General features: G+C 36.5%; 1 protein-coding gene across 10 annotated transcripts in view; it reads left to right on the top strand.

The window, feature by feature from the left end:
• UNC79 (unc-79 homolog, NALCN channel complex subunit) overlaps window positions 1-22942 on the top strand; it is a 107021-nt gene that overhangs the window by 73925 nt on the left and 10154 nt on the right. For 9 of the 10 annotated variants that reach the window (XM_062576171.1, XM_062576174.1, XM_062576172.1 and 6 more), the window contains 11 exons: window positions 1211-1249; window positions 2250-2362; window positions 2449-2534; window positions 3500-3673; window positions 5534-5602; window positions 6179-6289; window positions 9669-9773; window positions 13450-13527; window positions 16397-16486; window positions 19796-19971; window positions 21319-21505. In XM_062576171.1, coding sequence (XP_062432155.1) covers window positions 1211-1249; window positions 2250-2362; window positions 2449-2534; window positions 3500-3673; window positions 5534-5602; window positions 6179-6289; window positions 9669-9773; window positions 13450-13527; window positions 16397-16486; window positions 19796-19971; window positions 21319-21505 — 1228 coding nt within the window. The remainder of the gene's footprint in view (window positions 1-1210; window positions 1250-2249; window positions 2363-2448; window positions 2535-3499; window positions 3674-5533; window positions 5603-6178; window positions 6290-9668; window positions 9774-13449; window positions 13528-16396; window positions 16487-19795; window positions 19972-21318; window positions 21506-22942) is intronic. The other variant, XM_062576173.1, reaches the window with a different exon arrangement.

Below are 22942 nucleotides of genomic sequence, written 5' to 3' on the forward strand. Positions count from 1 at the left end.
AAGAGTAGAGTGAGGTACTTTCGTGAGTTTTTCTGATTTATGCTGGTATGACTAAAGGGAATATAATTTTCAACTCCCTGTGCCCTCCATCTTGAGGTTATGGCTCAGTTGAATGGATAGTGTTTCCCCAGCTTGTCACACGTTGTTAATGGAAATTGCCATCTCTTTACACTGATGCACTTGACTGAAGTGCTTTAGGATCCTTGTTGGATTTTGTAGAGGTAGCTGAAGAGTAACATGTCTCCAGAACTTAAGTTGGCAGGGATTTAAGCAACAGCTAAATCCAACCAGAATAAATTGTGAACGAAAGATCTATGTGAAGGCCAGATCATCAGCTGATGTAAATTAGCCCAGCTCTCTGAACTTCCAGTTCAGATATATCAGCTTATTCCAGCTGAAATCCTGATGTGCAGCAAATGAAAGTAAAAATTGGATGGTGTTTTGTACACCACTTTCAACTTACTTATTTATAATTACTTTTTAGTGACATTCAGTATTAAATGTATGTTGTTTTGTATTATAAACTCTGACTCTATTCATTTACATTTCCTGGATATTGAAGTGCATGATTTTGCTTTCAGACTCTGTTTGGTATTTTTGTAATTAGATATCCTTAAATTGGGCTGTGAAGCCTGCATTTAGATACTAAAAGAAATGACCTGAATTTTGAGAGTGTTGAGAACCCAGTATTTTCATCTGACTTTGTAAGAGCTCTTAGGTACTTAGTGTTTCTGAAATTAGGCCACTTATTTGGGTGCCAAAATCTGGAATTAGAAGCCTCACTTCAGACTGCCAAGTGGGAGAATTTTGGCCCAGTCTATGTTGCTGTGTTAATCAGAAACAATTCAGTCAATGGGCAGCTTCTGGCAATTTTTATTCTCCAAATCCCTGAAAGTTAATAATTATCCTTGGTATGCATGTGAGACAATAACTTTACTTTGTTATTATCTTGGTGGTATAGGAAGGCAAGCAGAATTGTCTTTAAAGCTGGCAAATGTTTGTGATGCTGAAAGACAATAAAGTTTATATACTATACAAACATGATTTGACTTAAATTAAGAGCCCTTCAAAAGATCTTTCTGGGGACATTTAAAATGTTATTTAAAACTTCTATTTATTATAAAAAATATTGGTAATTTTATTGACTTACTTTAAAACAAAATTAAATAAAAAAGCATGTAAACCTCACTTGCTATTTTTCTTATTACAGGTTGGCATCAAGTACCAGTTTTTCTAATCAAGCAGAAAGGTAGGGTAACAAAGGATACCTCAGCTGATATCGAGCAATTGATCTAAAATGTCATCCTCCTGCCTCTGAAATCAAGCAAATAGAACCCTAGTGAAGTTTTCTTTTAGATCTGTAAATCAGAGAAAGCCCGGTCCTTTTTCACGGGTTCAGAAGTCTCTTGTATCCTGAAGATAAGTAGGAACTCAAATCCTTATAGACTGAACTTGGAAAAACTGAGATTGATTCAAGGATGCCTCTGGCTTCCGGAGTTTCAGTGTAGGTCTTTCTACCTTGTTCAGTGTTCAGTAATTGTCTTGATTCACCACCTCCATACATTTTGTGAAGTGAATCATCCTTGGACATGGGAGATCCACACTGATGATATCTCATGTAAATCAGGCACAGAACAGGATCATTTCACTCTGAGAGGTTGTAAAAAAAAAAAAAAAAAAAAAATCGTAATTTGAGTAAACAGATAATACTTCAGCTTTTTAAATTAAACATTTCATTTATGAATGATTAAGAAGCACTTCATCTCCTGAAGGGACGTATGAGAGACAAATTAATATTGTAGTATATACGTTTTTCTGTTATTTGTATGTTTTACCATAAAGCCAAGAACCTCTTTTGGTATCACTGCAGCCAACAGGGTGAGAGTGGGGATTAGAGTTCAAATCCTGACAACTCACAGGTAAAAACATGTGGAGAATCAGGGAAAATACAATTATTTATTTAGATTTAAGCACTTCAGGTATATATATTTAACATTTTCAGCTATGAATAAAAGTCAGAAACAGAACTGTCCTGATCCCTTCCCCTGCAAAAACCCCACCAAACCAACACTTAAGCATGCTGATTTTATGACTGTGTCATAGTCAAAGCTGAGCATTTTTATAATTAAAAAGAATGAATAAAAGAATCAAAAATAATTCTTTATTTTCTCCTTATATTCAGTTTTGAGAAATGTGTTTGATATGCAAGACAATTTCTTTCTTCTTCCTTTTCATTCCCTTTCTTTCAGCATGATGATTCCTGGAAATGCTGCAGGTGTGGCCAAGCAGTTCCTCCGCTGTGTGTTCCATCAGTTGGCCCCCAATGGCATCTTCCCCCAACTCTTCCAGAGCAATATTAAAGGTAAGGTGCAGTATCTGAGTGCCTTTCTGACCCCTTCAGTCATCTTTATATGGAAACCCAGTACAAAGATGTCATTCTGATTTCAGATGGAAGTTTTTTACGGACCTTGGCCACATCTCTCATGGACTTCAGTGAGCTGAGTTCTGTTGCTGCTTTGAGCCAGCTACTAGAGGTATGTTGGCAATCAGCTCTATTAATGTTGTTAGTTTTATTAGCACTACCAGGGGTATCAGTTCAGCTCTCCTCATGCGGTAAGAGCTCAAACTTTCACCACCAAAAGCAATGTGAATTTTTGGTATGTTGCCTCTAGAATTAGGACCAGGTTAGTGTATCCTCACCATTTTCCTTCTGCATTTTGCTCTTACTGACAGCTTTTGTTCTCAAACCAGCCCTGTGGCACTTCTACACATTGGTAGTACAGGCCAGCTTTTTCCCCAGCACTCTTCATGTCTTTCAGAAATACTTCTGCTCATGCCTCTCAGTTCCCTGTCTCCATTATGTCTGATGGCAGTTTCTCCAAGCAGTCCAAAGGCCTAGCATCTGCCTTTCCTGGATGCCTTCCGTGCACTTGGTTTGTTTCTACTGTAACCTTTATCCTTCCATTAGTACTAATCACCTGCATATATCTATTCTTCCAAGAGTGTAGAGTTTGTTTCATACAAACAAGGATTTTGACAGCGCTTCAGAACTGACTATGTCTTTCCAGGCCTATCCCTAGTATACAAGCCAAAACAGCACGCATTATCTACAGAGCAATAGTGAATGCATCTTGCTTAAAACTGGCCGAGGAAAAATACAGAAAATCCACTGGTGACTGTTTTGTAAGTCCTGCTTTATTTTCGCTCCCATGCCAGTCTAACTAGGACATGAGTTAGGACCCTGCTTATAACATTTTAGCTCAAAGGTTAGCATCTTAAGCTTTTGATGTGGAGATCTTTCAGTCAATGCTGTAGGAACTGAACTAGACTTAAGTCACATGTGTAGTTCTAATTCCCTGCACAACGTTTTGGCATTAGTGGTTTAGAAGAAGTAAGTAGTATTTGGTCTGAGCTAATTAACCTCAGCATTTTCAAATATTGTTTAGGTAGCTATGTCTACATGTTTGCATTTGTCTATACTTACCATCTTCTTTCTCAGGGTTTAAATAACAAAAAGAACTTACCAGCAGGGGGTGCAATGCTACGGTGCTTGGAAAACATTGCAACCTTTATGGAAGCCTTGCCAATGGATTCACCTAGCAACCTCTGGACCACAATTAGTAATCAGTTTCAGACCTTCCTTACCAAACTCCCTTGTGTTTTGCCACTTAAGGTATGACATGTGGAATGCAGTTTATTTTGTGTTTGTAAAGGTAATTTGTTTGGGATGACCAAAACACTGGAGGTAGGAATAGTGCTGGCATTGGTCAGGGCATGCACAGGCAGTGTGAAAGCTGCAGACGGGAAATCAGAGACAGAGTGCAGGTTGCTGTGAGCATTTTATAGTGATTCAACTGATGTTTCCAGAGGATCAGATTTACCATATGCCTGATCTATTCTTTTAAAAATATGTTTCGCAGGTAACGATAGCAACTCTGACCAGAGAGAATTTTTCCCCTCCTTTTGGTTTTTTACTTCTATCCTTTCCGTGCCCTGCCTTTATCAGGTTATAACACTGCATTTGAGAGAATCTTCACTTTGACAATAAACATCCATTTTGTTTCAACTATTAAAGCAAAATAAAACTTGCAGGAAGAACATTAGTTTGCTGAAAGTACACAATAGACAAATGGGCGGAGAGGACTACTCAAATTAATGGGAATTGACCCTAGGCTGTTTGGCTGACCCGGTTATAGTTCTGGCTGTAATCAGAATATAGTTGTAGAAACTGAATCCAGAAGCTTTGGGCTCTGAGTTCTGATTGCTCAGAGAACATGTAGAGAGGTTTTATCTCCTGGAACAAACATTTCCGTATCTCTTTTCAGTAAACAGTAAAACATTTTCTGAGTCTTTCCAGTAAACACTGGATTCTGATGTCCTTATTCTAACTTCCCATTTCCACAGCATATGTGAGCCCAATAATAATTTATTCTATGCAAAGCATTGTTGCTCAGTATGAGCTGAGGGATCCAAAATCTAGTTTTATGTGATTGGTAACTTCGTTTTAAATTGAGTGTCACCAGCAAACCAAATGAATCATTTAAGATTATTTGAAACAGTCTATTAAACAGTAGTCAGATCTTTAAGTGTTAGTTAATTGAGGCACTGACTTAACAAAGCCAAACATAGAATAACCATATTCTTTGGTTACCAACTACCCTGAATTTGTTGAATCTTCAATAATGTAAAGTAAAAATGAAATCAGTGAATTGGATCATAATGGTTTCAATTACATATCTGCCATTTATGGAACTTTCAGATAGAGTATTTACTATGATTTCCCTTTTATTATGAGAGATGTCATTAATGATACAATTAGAGCAATTGCTTGCTCCTGAACTAAGCAGAGGGGGATTTTACCTCTCCTGTTCCTTCCTTCAGGGTCATGAATGACTTGCATGGGTTTAGGTTTTTGCAGTAGGGATAAGGCAAGACAGTGGATGGACTTTTCAAAGTCCTGTTCTCTTCTGCAAGCTATATGATTTACACAGAGAAGGGATTGGAGCACAAAGCTTTTAATATCTCACTTGAAAAATCCATTATGCTATAAGGAGCATCTTTAGAATGGCCTCTGGAGCGACTCTTGCCAGGGCACATTCTGCTGTTAGAGGGTCTGAATTGCAGCCTTACCTTGGGTTGGGTAAAATGTCAAAATGTCATAGCCCAAGACATATACATGTGTTTGTGTATGTGTGCACCCACTTATATAGATACACGTATGTACAAATACATTATATTTTAATGAGCCATTTTATTACAGTGGGGTGTACTTCTAGGAGATTTCTGTCATATAAGGGTAAAGTTAACTCGTAAACCAGCACTCATGCCAAGACCCATACTGTTTTGTATTACTGATGAGGGGAATATGACTGTGTCTTCAGGAACAAGACAGTTCAAGAAAAGTAAATAAAGATCAGTCATTAAGGATCATTTTTCAGACTTTAGCTTATGAATAATTGTCACAACTAAAAGCAAGAGATGTGCACAAAAATGTACTAACTTTTTTTTTTCCTGCCTTCAAATATGTTCACAGTGTTCTTTGGATTCTAGTTTAAGAATCATGATTTGCTTGTTGAAGATACCAGCCACTAGTGCCACCAGGGTAAGTTCCAAGGAAGACACAACTCTGTTGCCTCAGATTTAGCCAGCTAGTGCTCTTCTACAAATGTGTTCTTAGCCCCTAGCTATGGCAGTATTATTTCTAAGCATAAAATTGTGCAGTCCAATACCCTGTGGTGAATGATAAGAGCTTTGGAATCTAGGTTACAGTAAAATGTGAGTGGGATTACATTCTGTGTGGATATGAGTATATATCTTATTAAAGATTTGATACTCTCTTTCAAAAAAGCCTATAATAATCAACATCCTATGAATCTGATTCTGCAGTCCTCTCACTAGTACAATTCCATTAATGTCAGTGCATAATTTTCCCACATAAACACTGAAGATTCTCTGATATCTCATAAACACTGTATCAAAGATGAAACTATTTGCTGATATTTTGCTTCTAATTTGTATTATAAGCATGAGTACAAGAGCTAGAACAGTTATTTGACTGAAACAGTATAAATCATGGGAAAATAGCTTTGCTATTGCACTCAGGCATTTCAGAGAATAGGAATGCCTATTGTTTTTCTGACCAATCAGTTATTGATTTCCCTAAATCATCTCATTGCAGAGTCTTCTGGAGCCATTTTCAAAATTACTAAGCTTTGTAATTCAAAATGCTATCTTTACTCTGGCCTACCTGGTAGAACTGTGTGGTTTGTGCTACCGAGCCTTCACTAAGGTAACAATGAGATTGTACCTTTCATTAGAGACAACAGAATGACAGAAAAAATATTTCTTCCCTCAACTGTAACTGAAAGTGAAATCAGTGTCAAGTTTCAGATATCTCTGCAGTTTTAATGTAGTTTAACAAAAATACTCCTAGTGGTGCCTCTTGAAAGCACACGTCTGAGGGAGGCAACAGATTGATGATTAGAGTAGAAGACTCCAATTTAAAGGCTTCCCAACTTAGTTTCTGTTTTGTTCTGTATTAGGTAGGTCACTCTGTGCATGGCTAAAACCTACCCGGCAATTAAAAGCAACAATCAGTTATTATTCAAGTATGCTTTTGTAGCTATTGGTGAGAGGATGAACAACAAAAAAATTCACAGCAAACAATCAAACCTTTTGTTAGGGCCCTATATGCTCCATTATGTAGGTTGTTAAGACACTGGACAAAGATGTAACTCAGCCTTTATGTGTATAATATTCCATCCTAGATACTTTAGTCACAACAATGATTAATTGTCAGAAAACATTCTTTCCTTGTAGCTACATGATTTTCTAGTTTGATTTTGTACAACTGGAACATGCATCGTTTCAGTCTTTTTAAGATTTAGAATGGAGAGACAGTGGAAAAGAAATGATAAAAACAATGACAATCTCACATTAAAGCTGCATTACAAGAAAATAAACAAAACTTTTATCAGATGTAATGATTTGGAACATTAAATAGAAACAATCAGCATGTTTAATGGCAACAAGGAAATATCACCTTTTCTTGTCTCCTTTGAAAGATAAGTGTTTATAAAGAAAAAACCCTGAATACAGAAGAGATGGTCCAGCTGTTGGAAGTAATTTGAGACAGATCTGTACATAAAGCTTTTGTCAAAGCAGTTACAAAAATGTTAACTTAAAGTGCATTGGGAAAAAAGTATGTGAGGATTTTTCATTGAAACAAATAAGCCCATTTAAAACTGAAGCAGGCATACCTTTTGTGTCTGTGATCTGATGAAACTTTCGTATTTGCTCACTAAAGCAAATTGCAAAATACAGGAATCCTTTCACTCTGCAGTTTCAATTATTTCAGGAACATTTTTATTAAAAACATATATTAAAAACATGTTTTTCTTGCATACTTCCTGGTTCAATGTTCCATTGACTACTTAATTGCATAAAGGCAGCTTGGATTATACCACTTGGTAAAAACTGTTTCTTGGTTTAATGCAACCTGGTGACCCGGAAATGGGATCATTAGTTAATGTTCTCCTGCAATTTATATCCAACAAGTGCTTAATACAGTGGAACTCCACACTACATTATCTTTGTTACTGCTGAAAGCTTACCATGGATTTGAGTTAGAAATACCAAACTAATGACAGCCTTGAGAAAAATGGACCAGTTGTGATATCCAGGTTTCTCTGCAGTGGAAGTAACTGTAGCCAAATGGAGTGCTGTTTGTAATAGAAGTTATCATCTGGAAGTGAATTCCAGAAGGAATGTAATTTGTGAACGTTGAAACTATTCAAATTTAATTGTTTTGCGTCTTTTAATGTGCATGCTTGAACAAAATGTAGTGGCACAACTTTCAGGAATGCTATGGAGTCAGCTTTTATTTGTCTTTTCCAAAGAGTTTTTTTTTTTTAATTTTTTTTTTAAATCTCAAGCATTTCCCTAATAGTCTGTGGCAGGATTATCTCAGTTTCTCTTGTCTTTGAGACTGAAGAGTCACATCAATCTGGTATTTTCTTATCTGAGTTTCTGTTCCAGGCCAACAATTTGATTTTTTCATTGCCATTGGATCTCTCAGTTGAGAGTAGTATCGCTTCTGTGGATTGTAATCTTTGTATCTTCAATTTTCCTCTCAGTCTCTTAAAGTCTTAAATGGATACTTCTTGGCTTTCTTATCTCTTACAGCTGCTGAAGCTTGAACCTGATCTTAACCTTTTACGAACATTCTGTTGGCCCTTGTTAAGTAAATGCTGTGTGCCACTGAATTGGAAATGATACAATTTTGCTATTAAAGTTTTCTGAGAAAACTGAAGCAGCCTATCCTTAGTAGTTGCAGTTACTGTAGTAGCAACGGAGATTGTTGTCCCTGTTTGTCCTGGCTTATTTGGAGGGTAGCATACTTCTCTATTAAAGAACCAAATTTTCTATTCTTACACTAAGTTAGGACCTTTGGGACCCTGTTGCAAACAAATTTCTGTAATTTCATATTCTGTGCATATACCTCTGGCAAGTCAGTTTGAAGGTCATAAGACAGGGATATAGGGATGTACAGACATCTGAGAGGGTTGGTTATTTTGGCTGAACAGAGATTAAATGGATTGCGTTCTTGATTCTTCAGGACCAGACTGACACATGTGATTCCTCTGGGCTTTATTCTCATGTAACTAATACCCCCTTTACATTTTTCTGGCAAAATATAAATTTATTAAATTATGTATAAACAAGCATCAGCAGAATGATAGGAATAAGGAGACCTCGATAAGAAGAAGACTTTGGTAGGAAGGTGACTCTGGGCCACTGACGTCAGTGTCAACACTCCTGATTACAGTTCAGGAAGCAAGAGGTCTGATGTCTTAAAATATTTACCCTGATTTTGCTTCATCTCCCTGGGTGCTACACATGATATATTTAAAAAAAAAAAAAAAAAAAAGAAAAAAAAAAGAATTTGGAGTGAGATAAGGGTAATCTTTGGAGAAAAGGGGTAGCATTTTGTTGTATCATCCTTAGAACCAGTGAAACTTGGGACTCATGGAGCCTGTGTTTCTCTCCCAGACAAAGCAATTTATTACGGCCCAGTTAGGTTCTGTACAGTATAGCTGTATTGGAGAGGGTTTTTACTGTGTAAGGGAAAAAATGTTGCTAGTCTAATGAATGAAAATATATGTCTAAGCTGCTGTGAGGGAGGCACTCTCATTTTAAGGGGGACAAAACAGAAAAAGTATTATAAAACATGGGGCTTTTCTGCCAGGTTTAATAAGATAATTATGCTAAATACTATTGCTGATTTTCTCCTGTATGAAACCTACTTTTTTCCCCCTTTTCCTTTATATGGAACTATACAGGGAGAATTACTCTGTATGCAGGGCTCTGTAAATATCTAATAAAACCTATGCATATTTCACATGTGAAATATAAAAAAATTTATAGTAGTGCCTAATGCAGAGTGAAAGGAAGATCCACAGCTATATTCTCACTGCTGTCCACTTGATCAAGTCTGTAGAATTACATAAATAAATGATGAACCAGGTCTGTCTCTTTTGTAAAACAGGAGCAAAAAGTGCACTTCTATGACATTTTGTTCTCAAATTTAGATAAAATATATCTTATGGTTTACTAGTGGATGTCGGTGAATTTCAGGGCATTTTTAATTCCATATTTTTCTGTTGTAGGAAAGAGATAAATTCTACCTGACTCGCAGTGTCATCTTGGAGTTACTACAGGCACTCAAGTTAAAGTCACCCTTACCAGACATGAATCTACTGCTGTTGGTGCAGGTATAGATCTACATCATGTTACTTTCATACTGATCCTCTCTCAGCCCAAATTCAACAAAAAACAAAACAAAAAAATTTCAAGTCCATCATGGTTCCAAAAAGTACTAGAGGTGACAAGTGAAACAAGAATGTTTCTGAATCAGAAACCAGAAGTTACACTTGTGAACATAAGTGCATGTATTGTACTGTCATGATAAAATTTAAGCAGCTAAATAAGGAACCCTCGTTTCCGAGGATGATGAGGACCCAAGCACAGTTGCTAATGTATTGGGCTGCGGAGCGCATTCTGAAGACACAGCTGTCCCAGCCACAGCCTTGTCTCCCAGAAACAATAAATAGTTTTTGTGTAGAAAGGAGTGCTAACTCATCATGGAGCTACTGGAGTGGGTCCAGTGGAGGGCTGCTAAAATGATTAAAGCACTGGAGCATCTCTCATACGAGGAAAGGCTGAGAGAGCTGGAACTGTTCAGCCTGGAGAAAGAGAAGACTGAGAGGGATCTTTTAAATGCATATAAGTATCTGAAGGGAAGGTGTAGGGAGGATGGAGCCAAACTCTTTTCAATGCTGGCCAGCAATAGGATGAAAGGCAATGAGCACAAACTGAAACACAAGAACTTCCATCTGAACATGAAGAAAAATTTCTTTACTGTGAGGGTGACTGGGTGCTGGAACAGGTTACCCAGAGAGGTTGTGGAATCTCCTTCCTTGGAAATACTCAAAAGCTGTCTGGACACAATCCTTAGAAATGTACTCTAGGTGACTCTGCTTGAACAAGGGGGGTTGGACAAGATGATCTCCAGAGGTCTCTTCCAGCCTCAACCCTTCTGTGATTCTGTGGCTAGAACCCATAACTAGGAAGGCACACAGTGAGTTGTCTTCAGTCCCTGAAGTTCTCTCTCTTAATGTGGATTTTTTTTCTAGGAAAGAACACACAGGCAATATTTCTGTTTCTTTCATTCTGCAGCTTGCTGAGGTAGGAGTTAAGATAACCTTTTAGAGGAAAAGCTGAGAAAGTAAGATTCAAACTCTTGAAAAATCTGTCTGGTTCCAAAATGCCAGCAGTGGCACAGTTTTGGTACCAAACAGGAAAGACGCAGCCTGTCTTGTCAAAACAGTTTACTAAAGCCCATCAGTTTTAATCACACCTGGTGGACTGTCATTGTTTCCAGTGAGCTCACCATTATATATGTTTCGTAACTTTAAATGATAGAGGACCAGTATAACAGCAGTCCAAATAGTTCGAACAAAAGTGTAGATCATTCGCAATACTCCCAGCATGACAGCTTCATTCACTGCCTCTTCACTCCTGTTAAGTGGTCAGGGCTTTACAGAGCTTACTGTAGGCTGGTTTGCTTTTGAGTGCTAGTACATTACTCATAGAAAATAAGTGGTTGCCAACTGAAAGAGAAATAACACTGACAAGTTAGATTACATACTAGTTAGGATAATTCTGAAAATAATTATTATACCATCAATATTTGGGGAAGAAATGGAGCGAGGGGGAAAAATAACTTCGTTTTGAGGGTAAAGGATGATTTTTTTTTAATTTATCCATTTTAATTAAAAATTAGTTATTTTTTGTTGGTTTTTTTGTTGTTTTTTTCTTCTTTTTTTCTTTTTAGCATAAGCTTCTATTTTCAATCCAGGCATGACACCAAATAAGTTAGCAACCACCCACCTCTTCCTGTCTGATGGATGCAGTGATGTAGCCTGATACTGGATTCTTCAGTACTTGTTAATGTCAACTGACTTTTCCTGAATTACAGAATAAAACAACTTTTCTGCATTACTCTATTCAATACCTCAGTCCAAGGCCGCTCCAAAGGGTTACAAGGCAGTTTAGTCTCTACAGTCTATCAATCCAAAGTTCTTCACTGAGAATGTGAAAAACATGCTGCTTAAGACCACTTCGGTTTTACTGGTTTTACTCTCTCTTACATACTGAATGAAAGTAAAGATCAAATGATGGTTGGTTGGCCTTTCCTTCTAGCACTGTTCCCATACACTGTATTTGCTCCCACAACAGCACCCAGTGTGGATGTGTCGTGTTCAATATCTCTTTTTTTTAGAGGCTGATGAAATGATTCGTATCTCCTGCAGTCTAGAACAGGCAGCTTCTGGTTTCAGGAGAAAATCTGTCATCTGTTTGCATAAGTCCATTTATGGGCCTTCTCTTAAAAGAGAAGTGGAGAGTCACAGTCACTGTATGAACTAAGATTAAGTCTGGATTAACACAGCCCATAACTCAGTCCCTGAGGCTCTCCTTTCATTCCCTGTAATGATTAGAGATTTGGTACGGATGAGCGTAAGATCATCTCTCAAGTGAAATGAATCAGATTCTTTTTTATTCCTATTTGGCTTATTCTGGTGTGAAATAATTTAGAAGCATGAGCAGAGTCAACTGGAGCCAGGTCTATTTCTGAGGATGCCGAGTTAGATTATTCTTACTGGTATTCTTTCCAAAGAACAGACCTTTGGGCAAGACATAGGTCTGATGCATGTGTTGTTTCCAAGTTCTGGTTGGCAGTCTGAGAGTTCAGATTAAATCTGTTGTTGAAAGGTAAAGATCATGGAAATGTAAAAGTAAATTCTAGCACTGTAAAGGTTGTTCGGGAATATTTTTTAAGAATACGGTCAGTCATTGAGCGCACTGATAACAAAAATGCATCAGTAAATTGTTAAGTATATTGTGCAGTCAATATCTGCCTCAGTTTGTGAAGATACTACAGTATTTGTTGTCAAGAAAGAAAATTAAGCCTTATACCTCTGCTTGTCAGTTCTGCTTTTCTGTCTGCTCTTTGTTAGAAAGTTACCCTACATTCTAGACAGAAATTGCTTAAGTGCAAATACAGCGTTAAAACACCAATGTTTTAGGAACAAGGAGACTATCGTATCTGCAAGGTCTCAAACGCATTATTGAAGGTTCTAATGATTAAATAACTAGATCTTTAATATTGTTATTTGTTAATATTGTTAATACTGTATTTGTTAATATTGTTACGGATCTGTTAATATTAAGTATGAATGATATGGACGTTAGAGCTTTTGGGGAAAGGCATTCAGAAATAAGAAATGAGAAAAAGATATAAAAGAAAGCAAGGAAAATAGAAGCGTAAGAAAATCAGTTAGAGATACTCTAGCATAACACAATTTTTCTGAGCTTTTCTCTGAAAAAGTCAAGTAAAGTTTTGTGGCCTATGTTATCCTACACTGTAAAAGTCTGCTCTGATTTTGAAAATTGTTCATATAATTCATTCTTGTAGCACTTAAGTGAAGGCATTGTAGTACCACAGTGGAGAACATTGCATGTTGCGTTGTTTGTTCTCTTCTATCTTGATTTACGCTATAATGAAAGAAGAACACTTGATGTATCCAACAAATTGCAAAGATATGCATTTGTACTCACAGAGAAAATCTATTATATTATATAACATTCTTCAAATTGCTCCCACACAGTATACATATGTTAATCAGGAACACTAAAGTCATTTTTTTCATTAAAATTAACTCATATATAATGGTGAACAGACTAGGCTGTTTATAAAGTAAGAGAGCTGTAAAGGCAAATTACCACAAATATAAGCAAGAAAAGATCTCAACTGATCTTGATAAAGTCATAAATAACTTAGTAGTGTCTTAAGGTTCCTCCAAAAATAATTCATCTTTAATTTCTTAGTTTGTTTGTGCAGATGCTGGAACAAAATTGGCTGAATCAACAATCTTGCATAAACAGATGATTGCCTCTATGCCTGGAGTAAGTACTGAATCAAACTCCATCTCGTAGGTTTTAATTTTTAAAAATATGTCATATTAAGCTTATTTTGCTTCAATTGAACATTCATTCCTCTTCATTTCTGCTTTGGTTTGCAAGGTGTATTGCAAGCAGAAGCTGAAGTTTTTCTTCCTTTTTATACTTGTTGGGAAAGTTCTTAACTTGATCTTGCTGCCCTTACTCTCACTGATAATTAGTCATGTGGCTCATATCACTAACTTTAGTGAAAACCTCTGCTAGAGACCTCAGGAAGACCAGATGGGGGGAAGAAACCAGCTGAATGCCTCAAAAAATGGGGTGGAAAGTACCAGCCATTGCCTCCATTCTGACAAAATGCTATCTATCTGGTTAAAGTAGGGATTCAAGGCATTTGTCTGGTGATATATCAGGCATTCATATATATCCTGCTGATGCATATGGCTAAACTGTGAGTATCCATAGATGCTTAGCTACTGAATATGTGGCTGGTGAACATGCAGGGAAGTAACACAGCTGGAAGGTTTGAGTTGTTCCATGACACATATCTGAGTACCCGAACAGATGAATGAGGGTTGGCACAAGTCTGCTTCATGAGCTGTGGGAAACCTTTTTCCTTGTTGACTCTAGGGATGATCTAATAGAGTTTTTCCTGTGTATCTTCTGAAATGTGTGATTTTTTTAAACTGAAACCTTCAATGACATCTCTCAAGAAAATGTTTTAATTTATGCTCAGATTAAGTAGATAGATTGACATTGGTGTTACAAGATGTAATAGGAAGGGGACCATTTCAGAAGAAATTTTAGAAAAGGAAGTTGCTTGTTGCTTGAATAAGACTGAATACATGATTGAACGTATTTTGCTATAGAGCATTATTGTTCAGAGGCCTGAGCATAACATCTTTTATAATTCCGTCATTCAGCATTTTAGAACCTGTGTGGAATCCTTAGTTCACATAAACTGGATGGAGGATACTTTGACAGGGCTGCCACTGACCTCATTTTACTGTTTGTTACCCTGTCAAAGGAACTGACAGACATAGAATTTTAAAAGAAACGGGAGGTGGTATACCTCAACAACATGTAGACTTACAGTAATGTAGAAAAATGAGAAACACCTAGGTCTGTTGCTTTAATATAGACTGCTGTATTAGTCTGCTAATAGATTTTCAAATTTCAGCAACTAAAACTCAATAAAAGCTGAAAATTTTGTGATCAAAACCAAATCTTGTTCATATGTATATTCAGATAAGGTAATAGGTTCAAAAGTGTAATGTGATTAAACGGAAGGGAAAGAAACGTATTTTCCCATGATAAACTTTACTGTGATGTTTTGCCGTGAACCTATGATTTTGAGTACAGTAGTTTTTGACCACTTTAAGAAAAAAGATACGTAAGTAGATAATTTCATCATTTAATCTCTGAAGTTAAATCTTGTTTTTACTTGGCTCCAGAAAGTGAGGCATTTATAAAGACTTGATCTTTGAGAAATGTTGAGCATTCAGAGTTTCCCTTGAATTCAGCTAGATTTATCTTCACCTCAGATTGTTAAAATAGAAACATAAGGTTATATGATAACTATTCGATCAGACTTCTCACCTTCTGAAAGCTTTTCTGCAGGACTTTCTGCTCTGTTGGAAGCCTCTGTCTAATATGATAGTTTTGGTTCATTGACTGGATTGCAAACCTCAGGCATGCCTTGTTAGCCGGAGGCTTGGCTGACATTTCTTGCTGTGCTCTAGGCAATGGACTATGAACGTTTGTACTGCAGAAACACAATATGCACTACACTCAGTCCCTTTGTTTTCCCCTTGGAGTTGTTCTTGTTCTGGCACAAATCATTTCTCAATGCTTATACCTTTGTGGTCAAAATGGAGCAGTTCATGGAAGAATGTTCGATCCCTGTATGGGCCACTCGTTTGAGGGTTGGACTAGATGATCTCCAGAGGTCCCTTCCAACCTCACCAATTCTATGGTTCTATGAATCCCTATGAATAGGGATTTCATTTATCCCTTATAGCCCTTGTATCAACGTGTAAGATGCCATAAGTTTTAACTGTATGATGTAGATTTTCAGATTTAAATATAATTAAAGGAAAAACCGCATCTTTGTATTTACCTGTGTGGTCATAAAAGGTTTTATTTCATTTCAGCATTTCTAAAAATAAATTATTTTAATACTTGTACAGTAAAAGTTACTTTTAAAAATTTGTGCAGTGGAAATAATTTTAGTAAGAATAATTCAAATGCTGCCTTTACCATCCTTTTGAAAATTGCAACTAACTTGAGTGCCATTAAGATGATGTATTTTGAATGATGTTGCTCAGAACCTGTGTTAGTTTAAAAATGAAAAGGTTTCACTTAAAAATTTCAGGGATGTTCAGTAAAATACATGAGGACAGTCGCTTAAACTTTTATTCCGTCATGATTTGTCTGAACATAAGAGCATCTATTCCCTTTACTTAATTTTGTTTACCAGGATTGTAGCTGATTGGTTTCACTCGAGGAAATGCTCAGTTGCTTGAAGAACTGAGCTGGTAAACTCTCATTGATGTTAAAAAAAAAAACCTTTGTTTCTGGACTAATGTAAACTTTAGGAGATACATGTTAAGGGTATTATTGCAAGTTTCACCAGTTAATCTTTTATTATTGTAGCAGAGGGGATCATTCCATAATACATGAAGCAGCTAGTGTGACTTTTTTTTTAATACTGTTATCAGATAAGAAGGCAAATTACTGTGAGAAGAAAAAGATCCAAGAATACTTACTCCTAATGAGAGTAGACAGTGAAGAACTGGAGACAGGCAAGAAACAAAGATGAAAACATGAATATATTCAAAATCCGGTGATTAAACATGTTTCTTTTGTGTTGTAGTGTGGAACAGCAGCAATGGAATGCATGAGGCAATATATTGGGGAAGTGCTGGATTTCATTGCAGATATGCATACTTTAACCAAATTAAAGGTTAGTTATGGATATGCATTTATCTAAAGTGTGTAAGCTAATTACAATATAGTATTTTCTGTAATTAACCTCTTTAGAAGAATCCTTTGGTAGTTTGTGAGGATGACCTTTTTTTTTTTTTTTTAGGTTAGTACTGTTATAGATTAGTCATTTCTCAGGAATAGGCAAAAAGTAGCTTATGCAGAATATTGAAATGGAGGCTGATTTGAATATGGGGAGCACAGAATAAAAACGTAGGCTTGCTTTTTATCGACGTGGAGGTTGATGATAAGATAATGTCATAACCAAAATCATTGTGTGAGAAGCAGTCGTGTTAAAAATAACCCATCCCAGCATAACATTCCTTACCTGTATAACTAATTACACTCTTCTGGAGAAACTCTGCATCTGTTATATACCCAAGGAGACATTCTCAATGTTTCCCCAGAAGGATGACTCTTGTATTGTACCAGTCCTCTGCTGAAAGTTACTGACAATGCATTGGAGTGTTTCATGCCACAAATTCATTCTTTACCTTCTGTCATGGGCAAGACAGAGAAAATGAAAACCCATAGTGGATTTGGATACTAACGTTTATTTGTGAACCAATGAGATTAGAGCTCTTACTTTACTTGGTTATCTAGCACACTCACCCCCTTGCTTCACCCCCTTTCCCTACCCCCTATTCATGCAGTGGGGACACTTTACTGCTAAGTGGTAATGCTTACCACGCAGGAGGAAGCCGCCTTTCTAAACTGAAAATCACATCTCTTGAAAGCTGAGATAACCTTGTTTCACTGCGAAAAATATCTTTTTGTAGTTCACACCCTGTTGGCCATTTGTCTTGAATCCCATTGAGTTTTTTTTTTTCAATCCAATAAAAGAAACAGCCTTTTGTGCTGGAGTAAAAATTTACTTCAAAGCATGAACTAATTAATCATTTTCAGCTGAATTTAATTCCCTTCCCACTCTATCCTTTAAAGTTATCCACCCATTTTTTTTTTCACTTCAAAATCGTTTTCAAAATAGCTTGGCACATGAATCATAAATGAGAGATACATCTGGTTTGCCAGTTCCATAGAAAAACACAAATTTGACTGAAACCAGGAACGAGGGAAATTTATTTGTAAATACTTGCAGGTGTCCTCTCTCCTGAATAAAATGTTTTTGTAGAAAGCTCTCTGCAATTCACATTTTTTATCTATGCCTCCTCTCCCTTGAACTGAACTGTAAACTGGTTTTTATAAACGCTGTTACAATGCTTAAGTCTAATCAGATGGTAGTTTCTCTTGCTTTTTATTTATTATATTTTTACACATGGCTATAGCTAGGACACAAACTAAAACTTTACCTGGTTCTTCTCTTTCATATTTCAAAATTAGACACCAAGCTCCCTGAATGTTTAGACTAAGGTATTTAAAATTGAATCAGAACTGAACTGTCTCAAATTTTATGTTGTTGTGATGTAGATATGTAATACGGGAATCTGACAAAGAAGAGATAAAGGTTGTAGGAATGAGGAGTTACTGCTCACTCGTCTGCAACAAGAATAGTCCTAATGACCATAATTTTATGTATTGTTAAAAATAAGTTTTGGCTGTCTTTGCAAAATGAAAAGGCAGACTATATTCATTAAGACAGTTTCAGTTTGAGATATCTTAGCCCTTTTACGTCTGCATTCTAGTAGATATCTTAAAAGAAATTAATTCTGTGGTTCCAATATAGTTGGGAAAATACTGCAAACATTTCTAAGTAAAAACTTTACAGATGTTTGAAATTTTAAACCAGTTCACAACATCTAGATTCATATTCCTTTTGTGTTGATTTAATATAATCAGTTCTGTTATCTACATTTTATTAACATAGTTTTTCCTAGAAAGTGAGTCCTAAGATTATCCAGTTATATAATTTTTTGCTACAAGTATTATCAACAGTATCTGAACTGGCAAATTGACAAGAAGAATACTATATGACTTACATGACTAGTAATAATCCTACAACAAAACATTAAACTTGATTTTCAAATTTTGAGTGATGGTTCATAGAGGAAAGAATAAAAATTTAGAAAAATGTTATTAAATGATTTCATATAATATATGTAAAAAAAAATCCCCCTTTACAAATTTAGTGAACAGAAATAGAGTTAATTGCTAAAACTGTTTACTTGTCTCTAATATCTTGAGTGACTGAGAACAGCCTGTTTCTATGAAAGAGATGTTAGTTGCTTGCAGTCTTGCATACTAGTAACCAGTACATTATAAACATGGTATAAATGTTAGTTCTCAAGATAATGACCTTCTAGTTTATTGATTCTGTTGGATTTATTATCCTTTTTTGTTTTCCTTTAGGATAACATTTTAATTGCTAAAAGCTCAGCAAAGTTTTACTTCTTCAAAAACACTGGAATTTTATAATATATCTGCTTGCCTATCTATCCTTGTTCCCTCTCTCTGTAGCTAGGTGACTAGGTGGCATTCATGCTGATACGTATATTTTTCCCTCTTGAAGGAGACTTCAAGTGGGTGATTTTGATAGTATAAATTGTTGGGCTCAGATACTTCTCTGCTATAAAATAGTATAGGTTAACTGATCTCCGACAGGTTGTAATAATTTAATAATTGATGGCCTGGATTTTCTTGTGCGAAGCATATGGCTTTCCTTTAAGCAAGCACATGCACTCGGCATGTGTTCTGTTGTTCCTGTAACACAGGATAATGCAAAGTTAGCTCTATTACAAATACAAAAATATCTTAAGAAGCACCCATAAAACATTCATTAAAGCTGACAAAATAGGATAATCAATTATCTTTCCAGTCATAAATATATGCAGGGCTTAAATGTACTTGTGGCACGAACAGTGCAAAATAGCCCTATCTCTGGTGAATGGGTGATAGCTTATTTAGGTTATTTCTGTACATGTAAGTGAAATCTTGCACAAGAAAGACACTTCCTACACAAAGAGTGCTGCCTTATTAAATGGTTAGATTCTTTGATCTTCAGTTAAACTGTCTCGATGTGAAACCATTAGTTTGTATTCAGCAGGTGTTGAGTTTGCTGATACAAGCAGTGCACGTACATTTTGCACAATTCTCTTGTGTTGGCTCTTGAAAATGTGGTCCTCCATAAGAAGAGCTGCATCATAATGCTGTTGCTAATATAGGCATTGGAGATATTTAAAATCTATTTCTGTTTTTTAATTCCATAGCTTCATAGACAAAATTAGAGATTCTGAGAAAGAGATTGAAGGAAAATAGACTACACTGATGCTTGGAAGAGGTTAGACCTAATGACATAGTCTTTTGGGTAGGGAATCAGATCTTTGCTTTGCAGAGTCACATGAAGACATGTTCTCAGCCACTGCATGAAGACACATTTGGTGGGCATCTGAAAGTTGGTTTATCTCAGATTGCTGCTATGGAAATAACACGAGGAAACCACAGAGACAACAAAGCTGTGATCCGATATTTGCCTTGGCTGTACCATCCGCCTTCTGCAATGCAACAAGGGTAAGAATGCCTTTCCATCAAAAGAAATATTAGATGAGCTGGAACTCTTCAGAGAATTCTGCATTTATTGCCACATCGCTTAGATAGGACATACACTTGGGAGTGGTGGCAGTGGGACATTGAAACAGCTGGTTGGCAGCTCCCAGTTTCCTGAGGAGTTCATCAGTGCCACATTTAAGTGGAGGCTAAGGGGACTTGGGAGGTAACTCTCCTGACTTGAATTACTCTGGAAAAGAACTGATTGTAGATCAGTAGATCTACAATGGAAATGAACTTTATTGTAGATACAGGCAGTGAAAGCAATGCAGGTACTCCGTCAGGCCTAGATTTATAAAGAATATAGTGGGAATACAAAGTACAATAGGAAATGCCCAATGAAATTACTAATTGCAAATAAGTAAGAACTTTTAAGTGTACGATGATTATAATACTAACTTTGCCTGGTTAAAGTCAGATGAGAAGAAATCCTGCTCGTGAAGACATGCTTTTATCCCTTTTCACTGTGAAAAATCCTAACCTGAAGAGTTTTATATTGAAACAGAAGGACAAGATACTCTCTCTTCTCTTAAAATGTTAGCAAATGGAGAGAGATTTTGAGTGTAGAGTACTGGAGTTTTATTTCAACAGATCTGTATTCCTGTCCCAACATTGTCCCAGACTTCTGGCCCCAGTAGTGATATCTTGATCTGAAATCATTTTTTTTCCCTATGGCTACACCAGAGAAGTATTATTCCTTTTCAGATTAAATAAGCAAATTGATTTGAAATTAGACATTGCACTAGATGATGGATGAATACTTAAGTGTCCCAGAAAAGAATAGTCTCTGCCCTCAAAAGCATGCAGTCCAAACATCCAAAGAAAGGCTGAGAAAAAGAGAAGTTAACTCCATTTTTACCTATGGAGAAGTGGAACGCCGAGCAAAAGTAACACAGGGAGTCTGCCTCAGAACTAACACTGGAATGGAAAGTTTCATGACAAGCCTTACCTGCTATGAGAAGCCTGTGAGGAGCAGCTCCGCTTGGATAACCCTTTCTATTTGATGATTTCTGTTTTTCTTTTTTTTTAAGAGTGGATGTGGAACCTGTGAGCCTGTTAATGATTTGGCTATGGATAGAGGCTGTTTCTTAGCCACACTAAATATGTTATGTTGGACTTGATAATGGCACATCAAGTCCTCGAAGTTCTGTGTAGTTCTAAATGTAGTTCTAGTCTTCCCACTAGCTGTATCACTTGTTCATGCCCCCAGCACACTGAGATGGCATCTGCAAAGTATGTTTAAAGAGATTCTCAGTTTTGTGGAAAAACTAAAGGCTTAACAGCATTGTAAAACACATTCTTTCTTGACAGGCCCAAAGAGTTCATAGAATGTGTCTCTCATATTCGTTTGCTGTCGTGGCTACTCCTGGGGTCTTTGACACACAATGTTGTCTGTCCAAATTCTCCATCATCTTGCATGCCTATTCCACTGGATGCAGGCTCGCAAATTGCAGACCACCTTATTGTTATTCTGATTGGGTTTCCAGAGCAATCAAAGGTAAGGGATTCCATCTTCTAAGAGGAGATGTGATATATATATTGACCTTATTATTCCAAGCTCTTATCACTAGCTTGTATTTTATTTGGATGTGAAATTGTGAACTTTTCTGAATCTTACTAAAACAATCTCATGTAAGTTAATGTTGTGTTTAAAATTGCTTATACTTCCAGCACAGTAGCCCCAAGAATGTGTTTCTGAAGTAATCCAGTAATATGATTTTGAGAGGTTAAGAACTGTCTGCTTTTTTATGTTTAAGAGATTCTAGTGGATTAAAACAGGCCAATACTGGAAAATTTATTTCTTCCTGAGAAAAAAGGAGGGATAGAACCTTGTGAAAAAACAGAGATTTGGGAAAACAAAATCTCTGTAGTCTTTCTTGCATAGCTTCATTTTCATGTGTATAAAACTGGTAATAAAATCACTACAAATAATTTTAAGGGATTTAACTATTTCAAAATATCTCAGCACAGGAGTGAAAAATGAAAAACTGAATTCCAAAATGAATCTTTAGCAGTGACTATCTCTACAGCAAATCTCTAGATACTTACTTCATTCTCTTCTATTTATATAGTTATATTGGATAACTTACAAGTAGTGTGATTGAAAGTTAACAAACAATGATAATTTAAGCACTTTTTTTTTTTCCTGAAGGAGCTTTGGACAAGGAAAGTGAGTTATTGCAAGTTTTAAGCTATTTGTGACAGTAGTTCAACACAGATATAGCAACACTGTGATACTAACCAGGGTTTTATTAAATATGGAAGCAGAATGATCACATATTTGTCTAGTACTTAGAATCCCCCATTTGCTCCCCTCTCCCAGTCAAGACTGGTGCTTCCCATTCTTTCCTTCTGGGCTTTTTTTTTCTTTCTTTTTTTTTTTTTTTTTTTTTTTTTTTTACTTTTTCAAATACCTCTTTCTAGTTACCAAGCAACCATTGCAATGTTTGGTGCAGTCACAGTGCCACAGAATATGAATCACTGTTGCACTTTTAAATTGAGAAAACATCTCTGACCTGAAACAAAATAATGGCTGAAAAATAAAAAGAATGGATGTAAAATGATGCACTTTTACTTCCTACCAGGTGATCAGACTCTCACCTGTACAGGTGCATGGGATTATTACTCCCAAGGGGCAGGACGTTGTTGTACTTTAAGAAGTTCCTCTCTGGTCATTTTTCCAGCCTGTCAAAGTCCCTCTGAATGCAACACATCACTTGGTGTATCAGTTTTGTATCGTCTGCACACTTGCCGAGTGTGCATTTGGTGCCATCATCCAGGTCATTAATGAAGATGTTAAGTGGTATTGACCTCAATATCAACACCAGGGGTACATGATGACTGATTGGCTTATGGCTGGACTATGTGCTGCTGCTCACAACCCTCTGAGCCTAGCAGTTCAGCCAGTTTCCAGTCCACCTCACTGACTATTTAT

The sequence above is a fragment of the Rhea pennata genome, chromosome 5 (assembly GCF_028389875.1).
Source record: "Rhea pennata isolate bPtePen1 chromosome 5, bPtePen1.pri, whole genome shotgun sequence".
Classification (NCBI taxonomy): Eukaryota; Metazoa; Chordata; class Aves; order Rheiformes; family Rheidae; genus Rhea; species Rhea pennata.